The 23,703-nt window shown below is 45.3% G+C and overlaps 1 protein-coding gene across 1 annotated transcript; it reads left to right on the forward strand.

Annotated features, from left to right (window-relative positions):
* The first annotated feature begins 8,296 nt into the window (after positions 1–8,296).
* LOC135984364 (uncharacterized) lies at positions 8,297–17,649 on the forward strand. The gene is made up of 2 exons (XM_065599356.1): positions 8,297–8,808; positions 14,436–17,649. The coding sequence occupies exon 2, from the start codon at positions 16,073–16,075 to the stop codon at positions 17,216–17,218; it is 1,146 nt and encodes a 381-aa protein (XP_065455428.1). The 5' UTR covers positions 8,297–8,808; positions 14,436–16,072; the 3' UTR covers positions 17,219–17,649.
* The last annotated feature ends 6,054 nt before the right edge of the window (positions 17,650–23,703 follow it).

Genomic DNA, 23,703 nt, shown 5'->3' on the forward strand with positions numbered 1-23,703 from the left:
CAATTTAAGACACTTCTGAGACATCAAATGGTGGAGTGCTGTTACAGCTTTCAATGTTGGTCTGACTGGGGAAATTAATGCTAGGTCTGGAAGATATACAAAAGCAAATTTAATAACTAAATCCTTCCTGGGTTTCAATAACAGAAAATGCATTGGAAATGAAAGTCTTACAAATAGCAGGATGTAATGAAGACGGACACAATGAACTATGATAAAAGTAGGCTTTTGACCTTAAATCTGATTATAATGGGACTTTACGGTAAGGGATGATTATGTTGCTTCCTATTAGACACAGCCAATCAATAAGCAAGCTGCTTTCGATTCTAAAGTACAAGTCACACATCTCTATCATGTTTCCTTAGATGGCCACGTGAAGAGCTAAAGTTGGTAGCAATTTATTCTTCTTACTGGGAGAAAGAAATAGTTTAATAAATGGCACATATTAGTTCAAGCCAGAGCACTTTGCAAAATCAGGCCTGTAATCTTTCCAAAGGGCTGATGAGCTCTTCTGAGATGCTAAGTGCTCCCATCTTCTAATGGGGCATGGGCACACTGTGACACAGGGCCCAACATGGCTCATCCCCTGAGACACTGCTTCCCCTCCAACCCCCCCACCATTAAGAGCTAAATTAATTAAATTAATTCTGGCATCTGCTCAAGATGCCAGAATTTAGCATGTAAGGAAAGAAAGACACTTGCAAATAAACGAGTGAAATGACAAATGGATCAAATTGCTTATTTAGTCAGCAAAAACACAATATAATCTGATTCACATATAACAAATTTCTTCATTAGATTTGCTCCCTTCTTTCTCCATTAAGTGTTAGTTATTCTGCAATGCAACATCAGCATTACAAAGTTTAATTTACTATAACACTACCCAATTGTGCAGGAACTATGAGAAACTCTCAGGGCCTTTTTACACCATTGCAGGTCAAACCATATAATAAGTAAGACAAAGGAAAAGATTTATAAGACATGACAGGACACATACTATCAGGGGAGAAATCAAACTTAAATGTATAAGATAGGCACAAATCTGAAGGCACTAGGCAATAAATGCACCTAAAAATGTGCCTGTAGCAGATGCAAATGCTTGTTTTATTAGACATTTTATAGGGTGTTTTTTAAAAAAATGCTACTTACTAGATGTTAAAAATATGTATCATCTGTATTTAAACAAATACTGTTCTTTTGGAAGGAGTGTGTCTGTCTATCTTAGGTGCATAGCCCCCATTAGTGTAGTTCCGAAAACATCACAATCTTTAAAATATTTATTTCTCTACCTCTCAGGGATGGTGTGAACCTCTTATAATCTCTTCTTATAAGAAGGGGAACTGAAGCATAGAGGGACTAAGTGACTTGCCCAAGGTCACACAGGAAGTCTCTGGCACAACAGAGAACTGAGCCATCTCCCAAGTGCCAGTCAAGTGTTCTAATCACTGGGAATTTTTTTTTATTTCTAAAATTTAATGAGGATTAAGAGTCGGGACCCTGACACCACTTCCTGTGTGACTTGAGCAAATCACTTAATTCTGTGCCACAGCTCATTCACCTGTAAAATGGATACATCCGTTACCTGCTACACAAAGAAGTTGAGGATTAATTAATGTTTGTAATTAAGTTGTAAAACTTCTTGAGAATTTTGGATTAAATGTTTCTAAGAGCTAAATTGTGTTGCTGAATGTTAATCAACAGCTTCAAATTACATATGCCTGTGAACAGGGATGGATGTAAACCGCATCAAAATGTACATAGATGTCACAGCACATTTAGAACTCCTGCCAAAATATGCTCTGAATTCAAGTTCTTGGCCAGACTGCCATGTCTTTGTGTCTTAACTCCTCCCCGATCTAATAATACTTTTAGAAGGACATATCAATCCAAATCACCACCTCATCAGCTAGGTAGTGTGTGTCACTCAGACTATGTCCATACTTAAACCACTGCAGCTGTATCACTATAGCACTTCAGTGTAGACACTCACTCCACCAACAGTAGAGGTTCTCCCATCAATGTAGTTAATCCACCGCCCTGAGAGGTGGTACGTAGATTATTGATGGAAGAAGTCTTCCATTGACCCAGCGCTGTCTACCCTAGAAGTTAGGTCAGATTAACTATATTTTCCACACCCCTGAATGATGTAGCTGGATCTTTTTAATGTAGACCTGGCCTCAGTCTCTCCTGCCTTCCACTGTATTTGCTAAAATTAGACAAAAGACAACACCTATCTACCCATCTATTCTGTCATATACAGGAAGGCCATTAGAATTCGATGAACTTCCATGAACATAACTGCACAAGTGGCAACTACTAATTGGGCTGTGAGCATGAAATTAGTATTAATAAGATATACAGAGTTGGGATGGAATCTAGTAGGTGATGTGACAGTTTGGGAGTTATACCTGCATTCCCAGTCCAATTTTGTGAAAACCGTGTTGTATTTCATCCTTCATTTTGGGTGCAACCTTGATTATATCCTTCAACATACACTGTAACTGTCATGTTGGATTACATCATCACTTTTCAGTTTCTGAGCCTGGTGCCTAGGCGTCTGACCCTGAATGACAATGACCAAGGGGCCATCAACTTTGAATGGTTTTCCTCTATGAGCACAAATGTTTTACTAAAAAAGCGAGATGAGGCTAAAGGCAGCTGGTTCTCCCAGTTTATCTCCAGGGAAACAAGACTAAGACTATTAAAGCCAGTCAGTGAGTCACCTGACAGAGCGGGAGTGAAACTTTATTTAAGGGCAGAGTCTGCCCTAGAGCCTCTTGCTCTCTCACCAACTAAATATACCAGAAAGCAGGACTGCAAGATGAAGACGGGAGGAGGGGGCCTATTCAACTCATACACAGACTGGGCCTAAGGGCTTATAGAATAGGTGAGTGTAGACCCTGAGAATAACATATAGGTGTTTGTTGTTTTTCCGTAGATCTATATATCTTCTGTACTAAGGGGAAAAGCATGTGAGTGTTTAAGAACCATAAAATATCAGGGTTGGAAGGGACCTCAGGAGATCATCTAGTCCAACCCCCTGCTCAAAGCAGGACCAATCCCCAGACAGATTTTTGCCCTAGATCCCTAAATGGCCCCCTCAAGGATTGAACTCATAACCCTGTGTTTAGCAGGCCAATGCTCAAACCACTGAGCTATAAAAGGGGGGAAGGGATAAAGTTCTTTTATAAAGCTTCTGTGTTCTTTTTTTCTCTGCCATGTGTCCCCCAGAGAAAATTGAATTATACACGTAGTGTCCATGAAGGTGGAGCTCTAGAGAGTGCATGCATAAACTATTGGGGAGACTTGGGAAGTTCAGCACTGATCTTGGGGCAGGGCAGCTGGACAATAGGGTCCTGCAAGAGTACCACCATATGGGGAGTCTACAGCCTGAGAAACTGAATTTGGAGAGAACGTCTGGACTCTACTCAGGCCTTGGCTATGGTTGAGAGTTACAGCACAATAAAGCCTCTCACAGTGCTGTAACTCACTCCCCGTCCACACTGGCAAGGCACGTACAGCGCTGTATCTCCGCGGCTACAGCGCTGCTTGTACTCCACCTCCCCGAGAGGAATAAAGAGTATTGCGCCAGTATGGCCACCCAATGCGCTCTGATTGGCCTCCAGAAGTATTCGGCAGTATCCCACAATGCCTATTCTAGCCACTCTGCTCATCACTCTGCTTATCAGTTCGAACTCTACTGCCCTGGCCTCAGGTGACCAACCGTTAGACCCGCCCTTTATATTCCCCAGGAATTTTAAAAATCCCCTTCCTGTTTGCTCAGCCTGGCATTGAGTGCTGTCAGTGAATCTTTCCAGGTGACCATGCCTCCACGCGCCAAACGAGCCCCAGCATGGAGCAATGGCGAGTTGCTGGACCTCATCAGTGTTTGGAGGGAGGAAGCTGTCCAGTCCCAGCTGCGCTCCAGCCGTAGGAATTATGACACCTTCGGGCAGATATCAAGGGCCATGATGGAAAGGGGCCATGACCAGGACGCACTGCAGTGCAGGATTAAAGTGAAGGAGCTGCGGAATGCCTACCACAAAGCCCGCGAGGCAAACCGCCGCTCCGGTGCTGCCCCCACGACTTGCCGTTTCTACAAAGAGCTGGACGCGATACTTGGGGGTGACCCCATCTCCACTCCGAGCACCACCATGTATACTTCAGAGCGGGGGGGAGGAAGAGGAGGAAAGCGGGAGTGAGGGTGCTGGGGTGGGGAGACACACCCTAGAATCCCTGGAGGCATGCAGCCAGGAGCTCTTCTCAAGCCAGGAGGAAGGTAGCCAGTCGCAGCGGCCGGTACTTGGTGGAGGACAAACAGAAGAGCACGTTCCTGATAAGCGGCTTTTTTTTTTTCCTGGAAGTTTTCTTTTTCTGGAAGGAATTTTTTCGGTGCTGGCTCTTTGGGAGAGGAGGGTTAGGGCTGCATGCATGCCTAGATGCGGAATAGCACATTGATGTGGTCTATCACATCGCGGTAATCGGCCTTGGTAATCTCTTCGAAAGTCTCATCCAGAACGTGGGCAATGCACTTGCGCAGGTTTATTGGGAGAGCCACTGGGTCCTGGTCCCAGTCAGGCTAACATGTCCACGCCACTGTGCTGCGAAGGGCGGGGGGACCATTGCCGCACACAGGCAAGCGGAAGGGCGGAAGCCGGATTGCAGTAGAAGACCCTCCCTTACTTCCCAGGTCACCCTCAGCAGCAAGATATCTTCCAGTATAAACTCCTGTGGAAAATGTTGGGACAGTATTCAGTGTATGTGCCCCCTGCAGCTGTTGGCTCTCCCCAAAGCACAGAAACCCAGGCGACAGTACAGCCCTGAAACAATCAGTCCCCCTTACTCACCATTTTGGGGCTCCCGTGGGTTATGTGCGCTCTCTTTGGGACGGAAAAATTATGCTATAGTGTAGACTGTGTGTGCCCTCCTTAAGTGTGGGGAAATCATTACTCTGTCTGGTATAAACAATGCTGCCTCTGTTAAGTGTTGCATTTTGCCTTTACAGACGCAACCTTGAGATCTCAGCCATCCGTGTTATCACCGGCTGAGAGACTGCAAAAACTCTGGAAGAGACCGCGAAAAAGCAAAGACGACATGCTGCATGAAGTGATGCATCAATCTCTTACAGAGAATCAAAAAGCACAGGAGTGGAGGGAGAGCGAAAGCAGGATCCGCAAGGAAAACGCAGCGCACCGGAAGCAAAGCACAGATCAGTTGATAAGCATCATGGAGCACCAAGCAGACTCTATCCAGGCGCTCGTAGCCATGCAGGCGGAGCACTACCGCGCATACTCCTCAGCAGTTCGGGCTCCATTTCCCACAGACTGAAACAGAACACAGATAGCGCTGCACAGAAACCGTTGAAAGATCGCGCCAAATGTGGATGGAAACACAAGGATTGCTGGGATGCGAAGCGATGCATCGCGGGGCATTGGGACAGGACCCAGAATTCCCCGCACCCCCCGCACCTTTCCCACAACCCATGGCGCCAGAATGGGAAGAGGTGCTCTGTGGGATAGCTGTGGGACAGCTGCCCATAATGCACCGCTCCCAATGCCGCTGCAAGTGCCACAAATGTGGCCATGCCAGTGCGCTGGCAGCTGTCAGTGTGGACAGACTGCAGCGCTTTCCCTACTCAGCTGTACGAAGACAGGTTTAACTCACAGCACTGTATAGCTCCAAGTGTAGCCATACCCCTAGTGGGTTTGGAAGCACAGGGGACCCAAAGATTGGGTCCAATACAGGAGTCTGATGACTCTCTACGGGGATAGGGGGAAGAATGGAGGGGAGATTCAGTCAGGCTATAATAATTGTCACTTATATTTCACATTTAAATAATTTTAAGTAATCAGATGGTAATCCTTCACTGACCTATGTACATTTGCAGCAGCTATTAATCCCTTCTGCAGATTCCCATTTCATATGTCCCAACCCAGCTATAAATATTTCAGTAACATATAATTGCTACAGCATTGCTAAAATTGGTATCAGAGGCTGGACTTTTGGAAGTACTCAGAGAGTCAGGTAACAATTGTTTCACATAAATTATATACTGATTTATGCACAGCAAACAGTAAGTGAGGGCTTAGTCTGCAAAGTAAGCTTTTATTGTTGTGCCTGACCCTGCAGTCATTGTGGGTGCAAATCTCCCATGAGATTTCACTGAAACAGACAAGTGTGCGAGGACTGCAGAATTCAGTTTGAGACTGCAGATTCAATTATTCCCCCATCTAAAATGATTGTACCACTAACGGGTTCAGCTTATCAGCCTGTGCTTTTTTTTTTTTTTTACAATCTGATTACATACTGTAAAAGTGCTAGAGTTGTGCCTCCGTATTGTGAAACTGTATCTGAGAACCTCTAATGAAAAGTAACTTCTTGGCCTTCTGAAGATAACTGTCATTGCTGAAATATTTATCAGGTCTAAAAGCTGGCCAGCACACATACACACCCAGAGATAACTACAATGAATTGGTTTTGGCACTCTGAGTGGTGTATGGCCATAAATGAATATAAATTTGAATTTAGTGGCAGTGATTTATGTTTTCCTACCAAGAATCTTCTTATTTATTTAATATATCTTGGAATCCAGAGACAACTGTTGTTTCAGCCGTATTGATTGCCCTTACAGCACTGAGTACTTCTTATCTATCTACCTCAGTTGTTCCATAATTAGCCACTCATCATGAGAAATAGAAGTGTGTCATTTAATTAGCTTTTAAAAACATCCATATTAATCTGTTGATGTTTTTCCCTGCAGAATGCCCGCACAGATTTACAGAGATATGTTTTTGAATTATTTGTTTGTTTGTTTTCTGCATCACTGGCCTGGAGAAGAATCACAGCTGCTCACAAGTATTATTCGCGGAAAGATTTTGCTTAAATTATTTAATGTCTTCCAGTTTGAAGGAACCCAGATTAATTATTTAATTAGCATTTTGCTATGATTAATTGAATGTTCACAAATTAATTAAAAGCTGCTTACCTTTTGTCAGTTCAGTAGCTTAAATGGAATCTCCTGAGAAATGGCAAAATACACATAGTTCAAAAAAAAAATCTCATCTTCACTTCAAAAGTCATGTGTAGGAGAGAGGTTTCCAATATTACACTGTAGTTCAGGTTAACATGGCAGATAGCTTTCCAGCATTCTGAATTCACGGGCTGTGCTTTGTAAAGCCAGTAATCACAGCAAATTCATTTGGCATTCAGGCAGCTGTTGTCTGTTCTTCCATGTTTATGCCATGGTTATTACTCCCATTGAAGGAATATGTGGGAATCCAGTTACTGTTTACATATGACAGTTCTGGTACCCTATGTTAATATTTTAATCTGTGTGTGTGTGTGTGTATATAGATAGATAGATTTGGACTGGCATTTTCAAAAAAGCCTAAATGAGTTAGGCACACAAATCCCATTGAAATTCAGCAATGAGTAGGGAGCAGCATGGAACGACATTCTGCCAGAAAGGCACAGCCAGCCCCAAATTCCCCAGTACAGATGGGATAGGCAGGATTCACTGGCATATTATCTGGGCTGGGGTCATGAGATCTTTAGCTGTCATGGCAACTGGGGAAAGCACTACAGTTACAATTTTATATATTATATATAAGAATTTAAAATCTCTCTAAACTATTTAGACTTTTCATTGGCTGGCTTGGTAGAGAAGGGAGTTTGTATACATTTCCCAAACTTCTTGCTATTATATATTGTTCTCCTGGGCAACCTGGAAAAGCGTGTATAGACTTTCCAAGCCTGCTAAGATTTTTGAAGTTTTAGCCCTGAAACAAGTAGAGATGCCCTGGGATCCATTAGCCAAGAAACCTTTCTTTTGATGCTAATGGGACTGACTCTTGTAAAAGCCTTGGTCAGTGATTTTTAGACTTTGTTTGAAGGAAGAAATACACTAAAAATTTGAAATGGTAAAAGCAACCTCTTTCATAAATGTTGATTAATTAGCAGTGTTGAGAGTGGTATGGTACGAGGGGCAGAAATCAGCAATGCTTTCAATAAAAGCAATTGGCTAGATTCTCTGATTTGCTGTCCTCCGCTCCTATTGAAATCAATGGGAGCTGAGGCCATTCAACACTTCACAAGAGCTGCTAAGTGCTACAGATCAAGCCCCATAAAATAAACTGTGTATCAATATTATAGTGTACTTGTTGGCATGGATCAGAGGGGTAGCCGTGTTAGTCTGAATCTGTAAAAAGCAACAGAGGGTCCTGTGGCACCTTTAAGACTAACAGAAGTACTGGGAGCATAAGCTTTCGTGGGTAAGAACCTCACTTCTTCAGATGCTCCTGTGGAAGCAGAGAAAGAACTGACAGGAAGGAACTGCAATGCATGACAGTTCGTTAGCAAGAATCAGGCTAACTGTAACCCTAATAACGCGAGATTTGCAGAAGCGAGGATTGTGTGAGGCGAGTGGGAAAGAACTGTGTGAGAAGTTGTTGTGACCTTGTGTAGATAATGTGTAGAAAATATTGTATGTAGGCTAGAGTCAAAACAAGTGAAAAAAATAAGATATCAAGATGGCCTATGTATAAACAAAATGCAGCTCTTGCTTGTTATTGTCTGTAATGAAAGGTATAAATGCTTGCTGTAATTGTTTACCTGTAGAGAGACCTGCTTAGCTCTCTCCCTCTGCGCAATTGTGAGAGAAATAAAGCATCTGACTTGCTGTACCCAAACAAAAAGTGAGAACTGTGTTTTTCTCTGACAATTTGGGGGCTCGTCTGGGATGGCAATGCCCACAGAAGCACCGGCAGCTGCTACGGATCGTTCCCCTTCGAACCCCATGGCGCCACAATAGAGGTAAGAGACCTTTTGAAATCTCTATTGGGGTGTCGGAGGAGGACTGTCCGTGGGGCCATCTGTCCCTGTTGGGCTCACGCCATCCGAATTTATTGACTGTGCAGCAAGGTCAGATGCTGAGCGGCGTAGGGGAATTGTTTGCCGCCCCCTGTATGCATATGCGAGGTGCATAGGTATGCACCGGTGTTGAGGGGTTGTTACCGCCTCAGGAGGGATTGTTATCACCTCGAGTGATGCATCGAGGTACTTGGGAATAGTACCTGGAATAAGGCCTTGGGGTGTGTGTACACCAGTGTGAATTGAGTGTTACCGGAAGACGCCCAGAGTACTCTGCGAAGTCTTTTGGCTCGTGACCAGAACTACTCTAACGCAAGCCCAGTAACTAGAGGATCTTTTAGGAGATCCGACCCATGGTGGGCTGACTCGGCCTGGCATCGTCCGGCGAGGAGGCTACCTGGGTCTAGGAGTGTGTGAACCCATCTTCCCTCCCCTTTTCCTCTCCGTGTGAGCCACTGACAGTCTGATCATCTCACTAGATGCAACAGAGTAAGCGGCGCCGTCTCTCTGAGACTAGCCGACGCTCTTTGCTGAAGGGAGGTGTAGGAGGGTCGTGGCTATCCTCGTTAGTCTGTCCTGTGTGAATACCCTGTAGGGAGAGATCCTTAGTTTATGTGCCGCTAGCGCGGACAGGGCATCCTCCCCCCTGTGTGTGTGATTGGAAAATGGGTGGGGGACAGTCTAAGCATTCCCTCTCACCCCCTAAGGGTACCCCAGCTTATTTCATGTACGTACATTATGGTCCGACAACCTGCAGGTATTTAGATAATTGGAATCTTCATACGCGTGCAAATCCATCTAAACAATGCCCACTAGAAGGTACCTTCGATTTAGATAAACTTACATATCTCAGAGAAACCCTGGCTTCACCAAAAGCCTCTGATACGCAGTGGGAGCAATTTGTCTGTTGGTGGGAGGAAGCAACAAAGAGACTCCACGAGTCTCGGGTGCGGAGTCTAAAGGACTCCCAGAAAAAATTAAAAGCCCAAGTACACAATTTACAACTTAAATGTAAGGCATCCGGCTGTCTTCCTGCTCGAGCAATTCCTTCTGCTCCTCTTTATCCCCAATTAGTTAGGGCTGAGAGTAAAAAGGAAACTGCTAAGGACATTGTAGATTTTTTCAGTAACATTCAGCAGCAGCAGCCCGTGCCGCCTCCTCCCCCTCCGCTGTCTGGGTCTGCTAACGAACCTCACCAGGCAGTGCCAGCTTCACCACCGCATGTATCAACTACACAAATTGTTCTTTCTTCTCCTATGAGAGAATCTTCCTCTTCACCACAAAGGGGTGATTCTGATCTTCCCAGTAGCTCTCCCGACTCTGGTCCTTCTGAGGAGGGTACCCGTTACTTTACTAGAAGCCTAGCCCAGACGCTCCAGGCTCCCTTAAAAGAACTGCCCGGGACTGCAGGACAGTTGGTTACAGTGCATGCCCCATGGTCACCAGGAGATCTGAGAAACTTGGTAAAGGAATTTCCTAATGTTAGGGAGGAGCCAGAAAAATTTAGAGACGAACTCCGGACAGTGGTTCAGTGTTATAATCCATCTTGGGCAGACATTAATCAACTCTTGCAGATGGTTATGCCAGCCGAAGTTCGACAACGGCTTACCAGTCAGGCAGCTTGGCCAGATGCCGACCCTGGAATTGACCGTGATTTAAGAGAGGCTAGGGACCGTCTCTTAAATTCTATAACGGAAGTCTGCCCTAAGAAGACAGATTGGACAAAGATTACCTACTGTAAACAGAATAAAGGAGAGTCCCCTGCTGATTATCTAGATAGACTGACTAAGGTTTTTGAACAACATTCGGGAATTGCTCAGCCAGCTGAAAATGCCAGAGAGGCAGTAGGGGCTGCTTTTGTTCAGGGACTCTTACCAAAGATTCAGCAGCAGTTAAGAACTATCTGTATTGGCTGGCAAACTAAACCCCTTTCTGAATTGGTGACAGTCGCCAATCATTGTACAGCTTGCATAGAGCAGAAGAAAGAGAATACTGAAACAAAACTTTTGGCCTTGCAGTTAGAAACTTATCAAAACCAGGGCCGTGGGGGAATGAAAGGAGGACGAGAACAAGGTCGTGGGCGAGGAAGAGGGAAAGGTCCCTCGTATCCTGCCCAGTCCAGGTACACTGCATGCTACATTTGTGGCCAAGAGGGACACTGGAGAAATGCGTGCTCAACCCGCTTATCTCAGAACCCTCCACCTCCTTTCCCAAATCCTGAAGCGTCTACTTTTACCCCACAAACTCTTACTAGGACAGCCTGAGGGAACGTAACTGCATCATGAACCCTTTAATTCCCATTAATCAAGAAGGTCCCTATGTAAATTGTGAAATTGCAGGACAATCTGTTACTTGTCTTGTGGATACTGGAGCTAGTAGATCTGCTCTAAGATCCTCGGAGTTTCCCTCTGTTCCTTTGTCAACTTTGTCTGTAAATGCCGTTGGCATTTCAAATCAACCTGTTTCGCATTCTGTCACAAAACCCCTTGCGGTTTCACTAGGGCCCCTTGCTAACAAGCATGCATTTTTGCTCAGCCCCTCCTCTCCTGTGAATTTGCTGGGAAGGGATCTTTTGTGTAAATTAGGCTGTACTATCTATTGCACACCAGATGGCGTATTCTTACAGGTTCCTGATGAGAATACTAATCTAGTGTTGGCTACACTCCACATAGAGGAGCCAGCTAAATTACCAACAACTCTTAGCCCTGACCTTGTGCATTTGTTGTCACAAGTTCCCCCCCCATCTCTGGTCTCAGCATGCCAATGAAGTGGGACAGATTCGGACAGCTGAACCGGTTAAGATTTTTGTTGATCCTTCTAAAGCTTTGCCAAGGGTTCCACAATACCCTCTGCGTCCTGAGGCAGAGGAAGGTATAGCCCCAGTAATGGAGTCTTTATTACAGCAGGGTATTATTGTTGCCACCACCAGTTATTGTAATACTCCTATCTTTCCTGTAAAGAAGCCAGGAAAGAACACCTATCGGTTTGTTCAAGATCTCCGCGCGATTATGCTGTTGTTTTGCCTTCTTTTCCTGTGGTTCCAAATCCAGCTACAATTCTTTCTTGTATTCCCCCTTCAGCCACCCACTTTACTGTTGTGGACCTTTGTTCAGCTTTCTTTTCTATCCCCATTCACCCTGATAGTCAGTATCTGTTTGCCTTTACCTATAAAGGACGCCAGTACACCTGGACCCGGTTACCCCAAGGGTATACTGAGTCCCCATCGTTGTTTTCCCAGATCTTGAAAAAGGATCTGGATGATGTGGTTTTTCCAAGTAAATCAGTGCTTATACAGTATGTGGATGATCTTTTGCTGGCATCCCTTTCTTTTGAATCTTGTAAAGCTGATACTTTGATTCTTTTGACTGCTTTAGCTGCTAAGGGTCATAAGGCATCCCAGGAAAAACTACAGCTGTGTCAGCCCAGGGTTCATTACCTTGGTCATGATATTTCATTTATCAGATTCTCGTATTTCTGCTGTTTTAAATATGCCTAGGCCTGGTACTATTTCTCAAATGCGTATTTTTCTTGGCATGACTGGGTAGTGTAGACAGTGGATTTTAGCCTATGCAACAATGATTAAACCTTTACAGGATCTGACTAAGTCAGATACTCCTGAGCCTCTTCCTTGGTCTCCAGAGGCTGAACGAGCTTTTGTTGCTATCAAGCAAAGCCTGTCCAGTGCACCGGCCCTGGGACTTCCTGATTATGCTAAACCATTTACTCTTTTCTGTCATCAGCGTAATGGGTATGCTTTGGCAGTATTAACGCAAAAGCACGGAGATAAACACCATCCCATTGCTTATTACAGTACGGCCCTAGACGCTGTGGCAGCTGGATTTCCCCCTTGCCTGCGTGCTGTGGCTGCAGCGGCCCTTGCTGTTCAAGTATCCGAATCCATTATCTTAGGATCTCCTTTGATTGTTGCTGTCCCTCATGCTGTGGCTGCACTCTTGTTAAAATCTAAGACACAGCATCTATCCACTTCTCGTCTTACAAAATATGAGCTTGTCTTCTTGTCTTCGTCTCATATTACTTTGGCTCGTTGCCCCGTTCTAAATCCTGCCTCCTTGTTGCCTGGGCCAGAGGATGGAGAACCACATGACTGTGTGTCTGTGACGTCGGTCCTCTCCCGTCCAAGAGATGATTTGCTAGATGTGCCTTTGCAAAATCCTGATCTTATTTACTTTGTGGATGGTTCGTGCTTGCGAGATTCTAAGGGTAAATTGGCTGCTGGTTATGCTGTGTGCTCTGCCTATGCTGTTATTGAAAGTGCTTTTCTTCCTTCCGTGTTTTCTTCTCAAGTGGCCGAACTTGTGGCTTTAACTCGAGCCTGCATTCTAGCTCAGGATCAAGCAGTTACAATTTATACAGACTCTCGTTATGCTTTTGGAGTGGTACATGATTATGGTTTGCTCTGGAAGTATAGAGGTTTCCTTACATCCACTGGTTCTCCTATTAAGAATAGTCTGTATGTATCTGCTCTTCTGGATGCCCTTGTATTGCCCAAAGCTATAGCTGTTGTTAAATGCACAGCTCACCAGACCCCTCATGATGAAGTTACCCGTGGAAATGCTTTGGCAGACTCTGCAGCCAAAGCAGCGGCCCTTTCTGCCCCTCAGGCTGAATATACTTGTGCTTTGATTGAGCAGCCTCCACTAGCCTCCCTTGAGGATCTGGCCAAGATCCAGGAAGCAGCACCAGCAGCTGAGAAACGTTTTTGGAGTGCTAAGGGCTGTATGCTACACCCTGACCATCTTTGGCGTGCCCCAGCTGGTCGCCTGGTTGCACCAAAGATGCTAATGCCTTATCTTGCTCGTGTATACCACGGAATGGCACACGTACGCAAAGGGGGGATGGTTGCTGCAGTTAACCGAGATTGGTTTGCGTTCGGTTTCCCAGTCATTGCACATCACTACTGTCAACAATGTGTGATTTGTCAACAGCATAACATTGGTAAAGCTGTTAAAGTTAGGCAGGCAGCTCCCCCTCCCCCTTGGGGACCTTTTGTAAATATTCAGATTGATTTTATTCAACTGTCTAAATGTTGTGGTTATGAATATGTATTGGTTTTAGTGGATGTATTTTCAAATTGGGTTGAAGGTTTTCCCTGCAGGAAAGCAGATGCCAGGACTGTTGTGAAACTTCTGCTTAAAGATTTTGTACCACGATTTGGCATCCCTGTGAGTATCAACAGTGACCGTGGAACTCATTTTACTGGACAGATTGTAAAAGAGTTATGTGCAGCTTTGCAGATCCAACACAACCTTCACTGCCCCCACCATCCACTGTCTGCCGGGGCAGTGGAACGCCAGAATGGAATTCTGAAAGATAAACTGGCCAAGATGTGTGCTGAAACAAACTTAAAGTGGCCAGATGCCCTTCCTCTGGCACTAATGAGTATGAGGGCCACTCCCAATCGAAAGACTGGACTCAGCCCTCATGAGATTTTGACAGGGCGCCCGACGTGACTACCAACTGCGCCCCCACTGACCCTAGATCAGATGGACATTCATTTAATGGATGACACAATGCTTAAGTATTGTCAGGCACTAATGAAATGTGTTAAGTCTTTTTATACACAGGTGAAAGAAGCACTACCCAAGGATCCTGTGCAACCCTGCCACTCGCTGGAACCAGGAGACTGGGTCTACATAAAGGTCCATCAGCAAAAGACTGCCCTGGCTCCACGCTGGAAGGGCCCTTTCCAAGTCCTGTTAACCACTAACACTGCTGTGAAGTGCCAAGGACTACCTGCCTGGACCCATGCTTCTCACTGCAAAAAGACCCCTCCACCTGGAGAGGATTCTCCAGCTGATGATCAGCCTATTTCTCCTGCTAGCTCTGCTGTGCCTTCTGGACAGCAGGGAAGGAGGACAAGGTGAAGTGCTAGTAACCTCTCCCTTGTCCACTGACAGATCTACAATGCCTTTGAATTTTTTTAAAGGAATCACACCAGTACAGGGTGAAGTGCTAGTAACCTCTCCCCTGTACTATGTTGAATCACAACTGCCTTTGAAGAAGAAAAGAAGAAACACTCGCTCTGCTAAAACCACCAAAGTCCAGGGATTCCTGACTACAAGAGACATTAAGAACTGGCCCTGGTGGAAGAGACGGAGCATTGTTTATTGGCAAGGCGGGAATTGTGGGGATCGTTCCTGGGAATGCGGGGTCGAGTGGTGGTTTGGATTTCTTCCAGGATCAGGGCTCTGTGCTTATGGACAGGTACCTTCAGGATGCACTGCCCTCCCTAATTGGCTTTCAGATGACGAATATCAAAAACGCCTTGCCACCACGAAGACTACGCCCACCACTAGTCCCTTGACCCCTGCCACCACCACTGTAACTTACCCAGATACAAACAATACTGTATATTCCAATGAAACCCATTGGCCAAGGCTTTCACATCTTAGTGATTTACTGAAATTTTGTTCAGAGAAATTATTCTTTAAAGTTCAGGATAATGTATATGAGCGAACAATTGAATGGAAAACAAATGGATCAGTAGAGATAGAAATATCACTACCACCGAACCCCAAGAATTAATAATTGCAATTGATGGGTTCTATAGTGAAGTAGATATGATGGCTGTTCCTGGAATTTGTACTGTGTTAAATGAGAGAGGCCCTTATTGTTATTTGGTCACTCAATTAGTGAATAATCAAACAAATACCCAAAGAGTTTGTTCTGCCACTGGAAATTTTACCTGCATAGAAATTATTCCAGTGACTAATAATGTGACCTGTACCTTATTGCAATACACTCCCTCTTATGCCATTAATATTAATGCCTCCCGGAAGTACATAAAGGTGTTCAACCAACAGATGTGGTATAGTACTACACCAAAGAGAGATATATTAGGATATCGGTGGACTGTGATTAACACTACATTAGGGACTGTTAAATTTTCATTGCCCTTATCCAGTTTCCAGATTACCTCTACATACCCAAATTGTTCACAGGGGGCTGCCATTAGATTAGCACAACAGAGGGCTTGGGTTATTTCTTCTAGAAAGAAGAGAGACTTGACCGGATCCCTGTGGGATGGGGCCAATAGTGCAGCAGCAGTGTGGAATATTTTTAAGAACCAAGAACATGATGAGAAATTGGGCCAACTAGAGAAGGCATTGGCCTTGTTTCTGGAGCACAACTAACCCAGGTACAGGCTGGAGTTGGTGAGTTACATGTTATTTCCGCCCTTAGTTCTATGACCCAGAAGTTGCTGACAGAGATGGTATTGAATATCACTGAGGCTGGGAAGGCATTGCAGTGGGATCTAGCATGTTCAGAAATTCAGGATTTCCTGAATGACCAGCTAATGGCCATTTGGAATGATCTAGAGCATCAGGCTTGGCCCACTGCCCTTACAGACACATCAGGAGTACCATCTGATCTGTGGCCATGGAGACATACTTGGAGACTTTCTGGGTGGAAGTGCGGACGTTCTCAATGCTCCTTCCAAGCATATGGACCGGTTCAGGGGGTGTGGGCTCCCACATACCGTATCCTGCCGGGTCCATGGGGAGGATGCATGTGGGATTGGGTAATTCACCGAGACATTTGGGAAATTAGACCACCTGGTATGCCCAATCGATTTTTAGTCAGTGCTCCTGGGATTACACCTGACATTTGGATGGGGTTAGGAAGTCAATGGACATTTTGGCCGTTAGAACCCCCACAGCTTCAGTGTATACGTAAACTGAAGCCAGGAGAAGTTGTCACTGTTTATGACTACGTTTGCTGGGAGGGTAGGGGACAAGGAACTACCCTGACAGGACACTTACTTTTTCAAGCTAATGATAGCTGTGTGTATGTTAATGCCACCACATTGCAAGACATGCATTTTAATCTCACTACCACTGCAGGCAATCATATTATTTACTGGCCTGCAGATAGAGTTTTGCAAGTAGCCCTTAGGTTCCAGATACCCTTTAATTGGACTAGTTTAGTACCTGATAGATTTCAGAATTTGTTTTCACTGTTACCAGAGATTCAGGAAATCTCTGAAGTACAAGGGCAAATTCACATGCTTCAAAATATTTATCAAGTTAAAAAGTATGCCTTTCAGACAGCTTATAGAGTATCCACCTTATGTACTAAGTATGATGTATTGTGTTTTATGACTAAGACTGTACAACAACCCCATCATATTCTTGCTATGGGAATGTTATTGCTTGTGTTGCTATTAGTTAGTTTAGGATTATGTTATTGTTGTTGTAAAGGACGTAATAATAGTAATACCTTTCATGTTCATGCTAATCATGCATTGTCATTACATCCAAACAAAACCCCTAAAATTGAAGCATCTGATGTAGAATCTGAAGTCCAAGATTTAATGCAAATAGAGATTTGAAAATGTTTGTTGTACTAGTAGTACAAAAGGGGGGGTTGTGGAAGCAGAGAAAGAACTGACAGGAAGGAACTGCAATGCATGACAGTTCGTTAGCAAGAGTCAGACTAACTGTAACCCTAATAACGCGAGATTTGCAGAAGCGAGGATTGTGTGAGGCGAGTGGGAAAGAACTGTGTGAGAAGTTGTTGTGACCTTGTGTAGATAATGTGTAGAAAATATTGTATGTAGGCTAGAGTCAAAACAAGTGAGAAAAATAAGATATCAAGATGGCCTATGTATAAACAAAATGCAGCTGTTGCTTGTTATTGTCTGTAATGAAAGGTATAAATGCTTGCTGTAATTGTTTACCTGTAGAGAGACCTGCTTAGCTCTCTCCCTCTGCGCAATTGTGAGAGAAATAAAGCATCTGACTTGCTATACCCAAACAAAAAGTGAGAACTGTGTTTTTCTCCGACACTCCCAATACTTCTGTTAGTCTTAAAGGTGCCACAGGACCCTCTGTTGCTTGTTGTTGGCATGGGAACGCTGTGATATAAGTCACTAGGACGAGCATTGGATAAAGAGATATTTTTTATGGGTACAATCCCCTATATCCGGAGTCGGCAACCTTTCAGAAGTGGTGTGCCGAGTCTTCATTTATTCACTCTAATTTAAGGTTTCGCGCGCCAGTAATGCATTTTAATGTTTTTAGAAGATCTCTTTCTATAAGTCTATAATATATAACTAAACTATTGTTGTATGTAAAGTAAATAAGGTTTTTAGAATGTTTAAGAAGCTTCATTTAAAATTAAATTAAAATGCAGAGCCTCCCGGACCAGTGGGCAGGACCCGGGCAGTGTGAGTGCCACTGAAAATCAGCTCGTGTGCCGCCTTCGGCACACGTGCCATAGGTTACCTACGCCTGCCCTATATCAACCATGGGCCTGACCCTTCCAGTCAGCTTTTACACAAAACAGAAGTCACCTTAAACAATGGGGCTACACACAAGGAAGGAATACAAGATCAAGCAACGTATGGTTACTTCTGTCAATCCTTACTTGCTAAAAACTTCACTACTTGTATTGACTTTCTTGATTTCTTTTAAGGAGGATGAAATAATAGGGCCATCATTCTTGTTCAGGTCACTTCAACTGAGCCTGGGACCCTTTGATAGGAAGAAATATGCTCTCTGTAGTTGCTTAAATAGCACACAGCAGCCAATATATTAAAACGGTTGCACAAACAAATTGCTTTTTTTCCCCGATTCTTTGCATTTAATGCCAGTAAGAGGCTATAGTGACTGGGATAATAAATGACTCCTGTCTAACATGACAGGTCCCCTTAGTTTCTCAGGGTACCATATGCAGTTATGTTGAGCACAGCTTTAGTGGAATGCATAAGCCACAAGCAGGCTGTGTACAAACATACCAGTAGCTGTTCTATAGGACATCTACCAAAAAGTGTAATTTGATAGCCTATTAGATGGTTGACAGGAAAGAATGTGTGAAAAAAATAGAGATCACTAACTTTCTTTGCAGCATACATGTTTGAGAAAGCAGTACCTTTCTTTGTATTGTTATGCTGGGGTTTGGGTGAAAAATCATAGAAGCTGGTGGGCATAAAAGCCACCTGTCATTCAGAACAGATGTCAGCAACGATTAAGTTCCCTTATGGAATATATTTGTTAGCTATGGAGTATTCTGAGCTGGGTCTCTCTCAAACTTTCCTGTTGGAGTTGTTCCATTTTATATAAACAATTAAATATTCATTGGAGCAAGGGGACTGGAACCTGAGTCCAGGAGTGGCCCTAGCCAGTTTGCCAGCCAACCCATCCACACCCCAGCAGCCGAACACAAAAATACCCAGCCAATCAGCAAAGTGAAAATAGAGCTGGCCAATCAGAGTGGAGCATAAAAAGGGGCGGGCACAGCCCAGGAAGAAGGCATCTAGGGGTGTAGCGCTGTACATGAAGACAAGCCCAGAGTTAAACAGGAAGGAAGCATTCATTCATGTAAAATGCTGGCTTCATACAGAAGGTGTTAAGCCCTCCATATCAAGAAAGCCCATTGAAACCAAATGAGCCATTGCGAAACATTAAAGAACAAGGACTTTGTTAACTGCGTTCCTCCCCACCCTCCACTCACATGGAGAGGAGGTGTGTGCATGAACTCATCCTATCAGCTTGAACTCTGCAGGGAAGGGAATAAAAATCCTTAAGGGCAAGTCTTAAAACGCTCCATCGGCGCAGCTGCGCCACTATAGCACTTTAATGAAGACTCTCTATGCTGATGGGAGAGAGCTCTCCTGTTGGCGTCGTTAAGCCACCTCCCTGAGAGTTGGTAGCTATGTTAGCGGGAGAAGCTCTCCCCTCAACATAGTGCTGTCTACACAAGGGCTTACATCAGTATAACTACATCACTCAACAAGAAGACCTAACAAGAAGACATTGTATCTCTATACTTCTTGGATTATAAGAACATAACAATGGCCATACTGGGTCAGACCAATGGACCATCTAGCCCAGTAGCCTATCTTCTGACAGTGGCCAATGCCATATTTTGGGAGGGCAAGATTTGTAAGCATAAGCAAGGGATCCCCAGCTTCTCAGCCTGGGTTAACCCTAAAGGACCTACAGAGCTTGCATATTGCAGCAGTTTCTATCACCTTTTAAAACTTAAGACTAGAGCTCATCCATGCCTGTTTGTTTATCTGCTTTAATTTTGTAAATAAATTTTATTTCTTCTTCTTAGTTAAGAGATCGTTAGATAGTTTATTATAGGATTAACTGTAAGCACTCTCTTTGGTGTAAGCTCTAAAATGCAATTGACCTGGGGTAAGCGACTGGTCCTTTGGCATTGGGAGTAACCTGAATATTGTTGTGATTTTTAGTGTAAGGGACCATCTGTCACAAAGGCAAGCTTGCCTTGGTGGCAAGATAGCCCAGAGTACCCAAGGGGACTGTCTGTGACGCCATGGTCAGGCTGTTATAGTGCCTAAGGCATTTACATTTGATACTTGGTTGGTGAAATCTAAGCATAGAACTCAGAGCCAGTTTGGGGTGTGTGCCCTGCTACTTAACAGTCTACCCTGCAGCTGGGAGTCACACTTGTGAGCCACTGCAGGACAAGTTGACACTACCTTCCAAGCCTAACTCCAGGAGAGGGTTCATGGCTGTAAATCCCAAGTGATGATAAGCACCTAGCTCCCTGTCCGGGGCAAAGTTTAGGCTACACTCCTCACTTAGGCAGCTCCCCACTCAGCATGCTGGCTTTTGTTAATCCCAGTTTTAATACCCATGGATTGTATATGGAACCTGGGTGCTTACCTCAAAGTTGTGAATTCTGGTAGATGGCAGGGTACCTAAAAATTAGGCACTCCAATGCTGAGTGTTGTGACACCTACATCCTCTCAGAAGGCGCCATCTTTCTAAATTGCCAGGGGGGGTGCGATCCCCTGCTCAACCCCAGGCCCCGCCCCCACTCCACCCCTTCCCCCAAGCCCCTATCCTCACCCCGCCTCTTCCCACACCCACTCTGCCCCCTCCCCTGAGTGCACCCCACCCTCACTTCTCCTCCTACCTCCCCAGTGCCTCCTGCATGCTGCTGAACAGCTGATCGTGGTGGGCAAAAGGCACTGGGAGGGAGGGGAAGGAGCTGATTTGCAGGGCTGCCGGTGGGTACTAAGCACCCACTATTTTTTCCATGGGTGCTCTAGGGCTGGAGCACCAATGGAGTCAGCACTTATGCATCTCCTTTTGAATCTAGCCCAAAAAGCCTAGTCAGAGGGCTTTTGGACAGAGTATTGGTTGGAAAGTTTCTTTGAACGGCGAGTAAAGAAACTGTTTCCTGCTATTTGATTCCTACTGTGTTCAAAGAAACAGGATTTTACAAAGAATGCACACAATAAACAGGATTGCATCAAAGGAATGTGATTCCATCATCAGTTTCTGCTAATGGAAACAACCACCAAACCCCAAATATTGGCTAACTACTTGGGTCAAGGGTAAGAATTTTTAAGTACTTGCTGTGCATTTAAGTAAATGAAGAGTTATAAATCAAATGTAATTTTAAAAGTTTTTAAAACAAAACATCTCACTGCTTATAATGAACTGCTCCAACAGACAAACCTCTACAAATATTTTTCCTCCCCAAGAAAGTAAGTTGTGCTGTGGGTTTGAACACTATCTTGCACTTATGAGCTGAAAAGCTAAGGCTGCAATTTCTTTTCATATTTCTTTCACCCAAATTCTGATGGTGTAAAGAGTCATAAAGCCAGTGGATCCAGCCACATGGGATTAGGGGTTGCCAACTTTCTACCCACACAAAACCAAACACCGTTCCCCTGCCCCTCCTCTGAGGCCCCACCCCTACCCCTACCCTTCTCAGAGGCCCTGCCCCCACTCACTCCATCCTCCCCTCCCTCTGTTGCTCATTGTCCCCACCCTCACTCATTTTCATGGCTCTGGCTCAGAGGGTTGGGGTGTGGAAGGGGGTGAGGGCTTCGGCTGGGGATGCAGGCTCTGGGGTGGAGCCAGGGATGAGGGATTTGGGGTGCAGGAGGGGGCTCTGGGCTGGGGCTGAGGGGGCTTGGAGTACGGGAGGGGGCTCTGATCTGAGGCAGGCAGTTGTGGTGCGGTGGTGTGTGAGAGCTCCGGCTGGGGATGCAGACTCTGGGGTGGGGCTGGGGATGAGGGGTTGGGGGTGTAAGAGAGTGCTCTGGGCTGGGGGATGGAACCAAGGGGTTCGGAGTATGGGAGGGAGCTCTGGGCTGAGGCAGGGGGTAATGGTGTGGGAGGGGGTACAGGCTCTGGGCTGGGAGTATGGGTTCTGAGGTGTGGCCAGAAATGAGGGGTTTAGGGTGCGGAAGGGGTTCCGGGCTGGGGCACAGGGGTTTGGGGTACAGGGGGAGTGAGGGCTCTGGCTGGGGGTATGGGCTTTAGGATGGGGCCAGGATTCAGGGATTTGGGGTGCAGGAGGGGGCTGGGGCAGGGGGTTGAGGTGCAGGAGGATGAGGGCTCTGGCTGGGGATGCAGGCTCTGGGATAGGGCCATGGATGAGGGATGCATGAGGGGGCTCTGGACTTGGGATGTGGGGGGTGAGGGCTCTGGATGGGGGTGCGGGCTCTGGGGTGGCACTGGGGATGATGGGTTTGGGGTGCAGGAGGGTGCTCTGGGCTTGGAACAAGGGCTTGGAGGGCGGGAGGAGGATCAGGGCTGGGGTTGGGGGTTGGGGTGTGGGAAGGGGTGCAGGCTCCAGGTGGTGCTTACCTCAAGCAGCTCCTGGAAGCAGCAGCATGTCCCCCCTTCAGCTCCTATGTGTGGCGCAGCCAGGCGGCTCTGTGTGCTGCTTCATCCGCAAGCACCGCTCCCGGAGCTCCCATTGGCTGCGGTTCCTGGCCATTGGGAGCTGGCTCTTGGATCGGGGTGGGAAGCGTGCAGAGACCCCTGGCTGCCCCTATGTGTAGGAGATGTAGCGGGGGACATACCACTGCTTCTGGGAGCCACGCAGAGCCATGGCAGGCAGAGAGCTTGCCTTAGCTCTGCTATGCCACCAACTGGACTCTTAAAGGCCCGGTCAGCGATGCTGACCAAAGCTGCCAGGGTCCCTTTTAGACCAGACATTCCGGTCGAAAAACAGACACCTGGCAACCCTACATGGGATTTTGCCTAGCACAGGGAATTCCCCAGGTGGTCTGGACCCAGTTAATCCTGGCTGCTTGTAAGGTCTGCTTGAGGTAGAGGGTAGGTGGAGACTGAGGCTGCTACAACTGGACTAGGGGGCCAAACAGGCTCCAGCATATGAGGTGAACATCACTGGGTGTAAAGCCACCCTTCTTCTCCACTTTTCTTCACTAAATGAGAATACCCAGAACAGAATTGGTGTCCTAGCTTGGATCATACAAATGATAATTAGTTTTATCACTTTTGGTTAGTCTTTATTTGTGCATGTCCCAAAGCCATCATATAATTTGCCATTGATTTTATGGTGAAAAATAAGATCCCAGTGAGTTACAATAAACATGTTGCTAGTCTGAATCTGATAAATTAGCAGAGTTGTATGGAGCAGCTTACCTATTACACCTGACTTTAACTGGTGCTATTAGTTTCTTTCTAGGGGCTAAATCCTGATAGCAATGAAGTTAACAATTTTGCCATTGACCATAGACTTCAATGGGACCAGAATTTGGCCTTTGAGGACCTACTTTTATTTTACTGTTTAATGGGGAATTATTTCATTGTCTTCTTCCGATGTTCCCTTTAAACTTTTTATGTTTCTCAATATAATTTGAGTTACAATGAAAACAAAATCTAGCCTGATTTTTTTATATGCAAAGACACACTTATGATCTTACTTAGATGTACTTACTTTTCATAGAGTTTGGGAAGTCTCAGAAAATATTAGTATAGTAAAATGCATGAAATCCCATTAGTCTGTAACTGCATATGATTTCTACCATAGCAGTATAACTTAAAAATGTCCTTTGGCTGAACTTATTGTTGAGCCTAC

This window comes from Chrysemys picta, chromosome 6 (assembly GCF_011386835.1).
Source record: "Chrysemys picta bellii isolate R12L10 chromosome 6, ASM1138683v2, whole genome shotgun sequence".
NCBI classification, from domain to species: domain Eukaryota; kingdom Metazoa; phylum Chordata; order Testudines; family Emydidae; genus Chrysemys; species Chrysemys picta.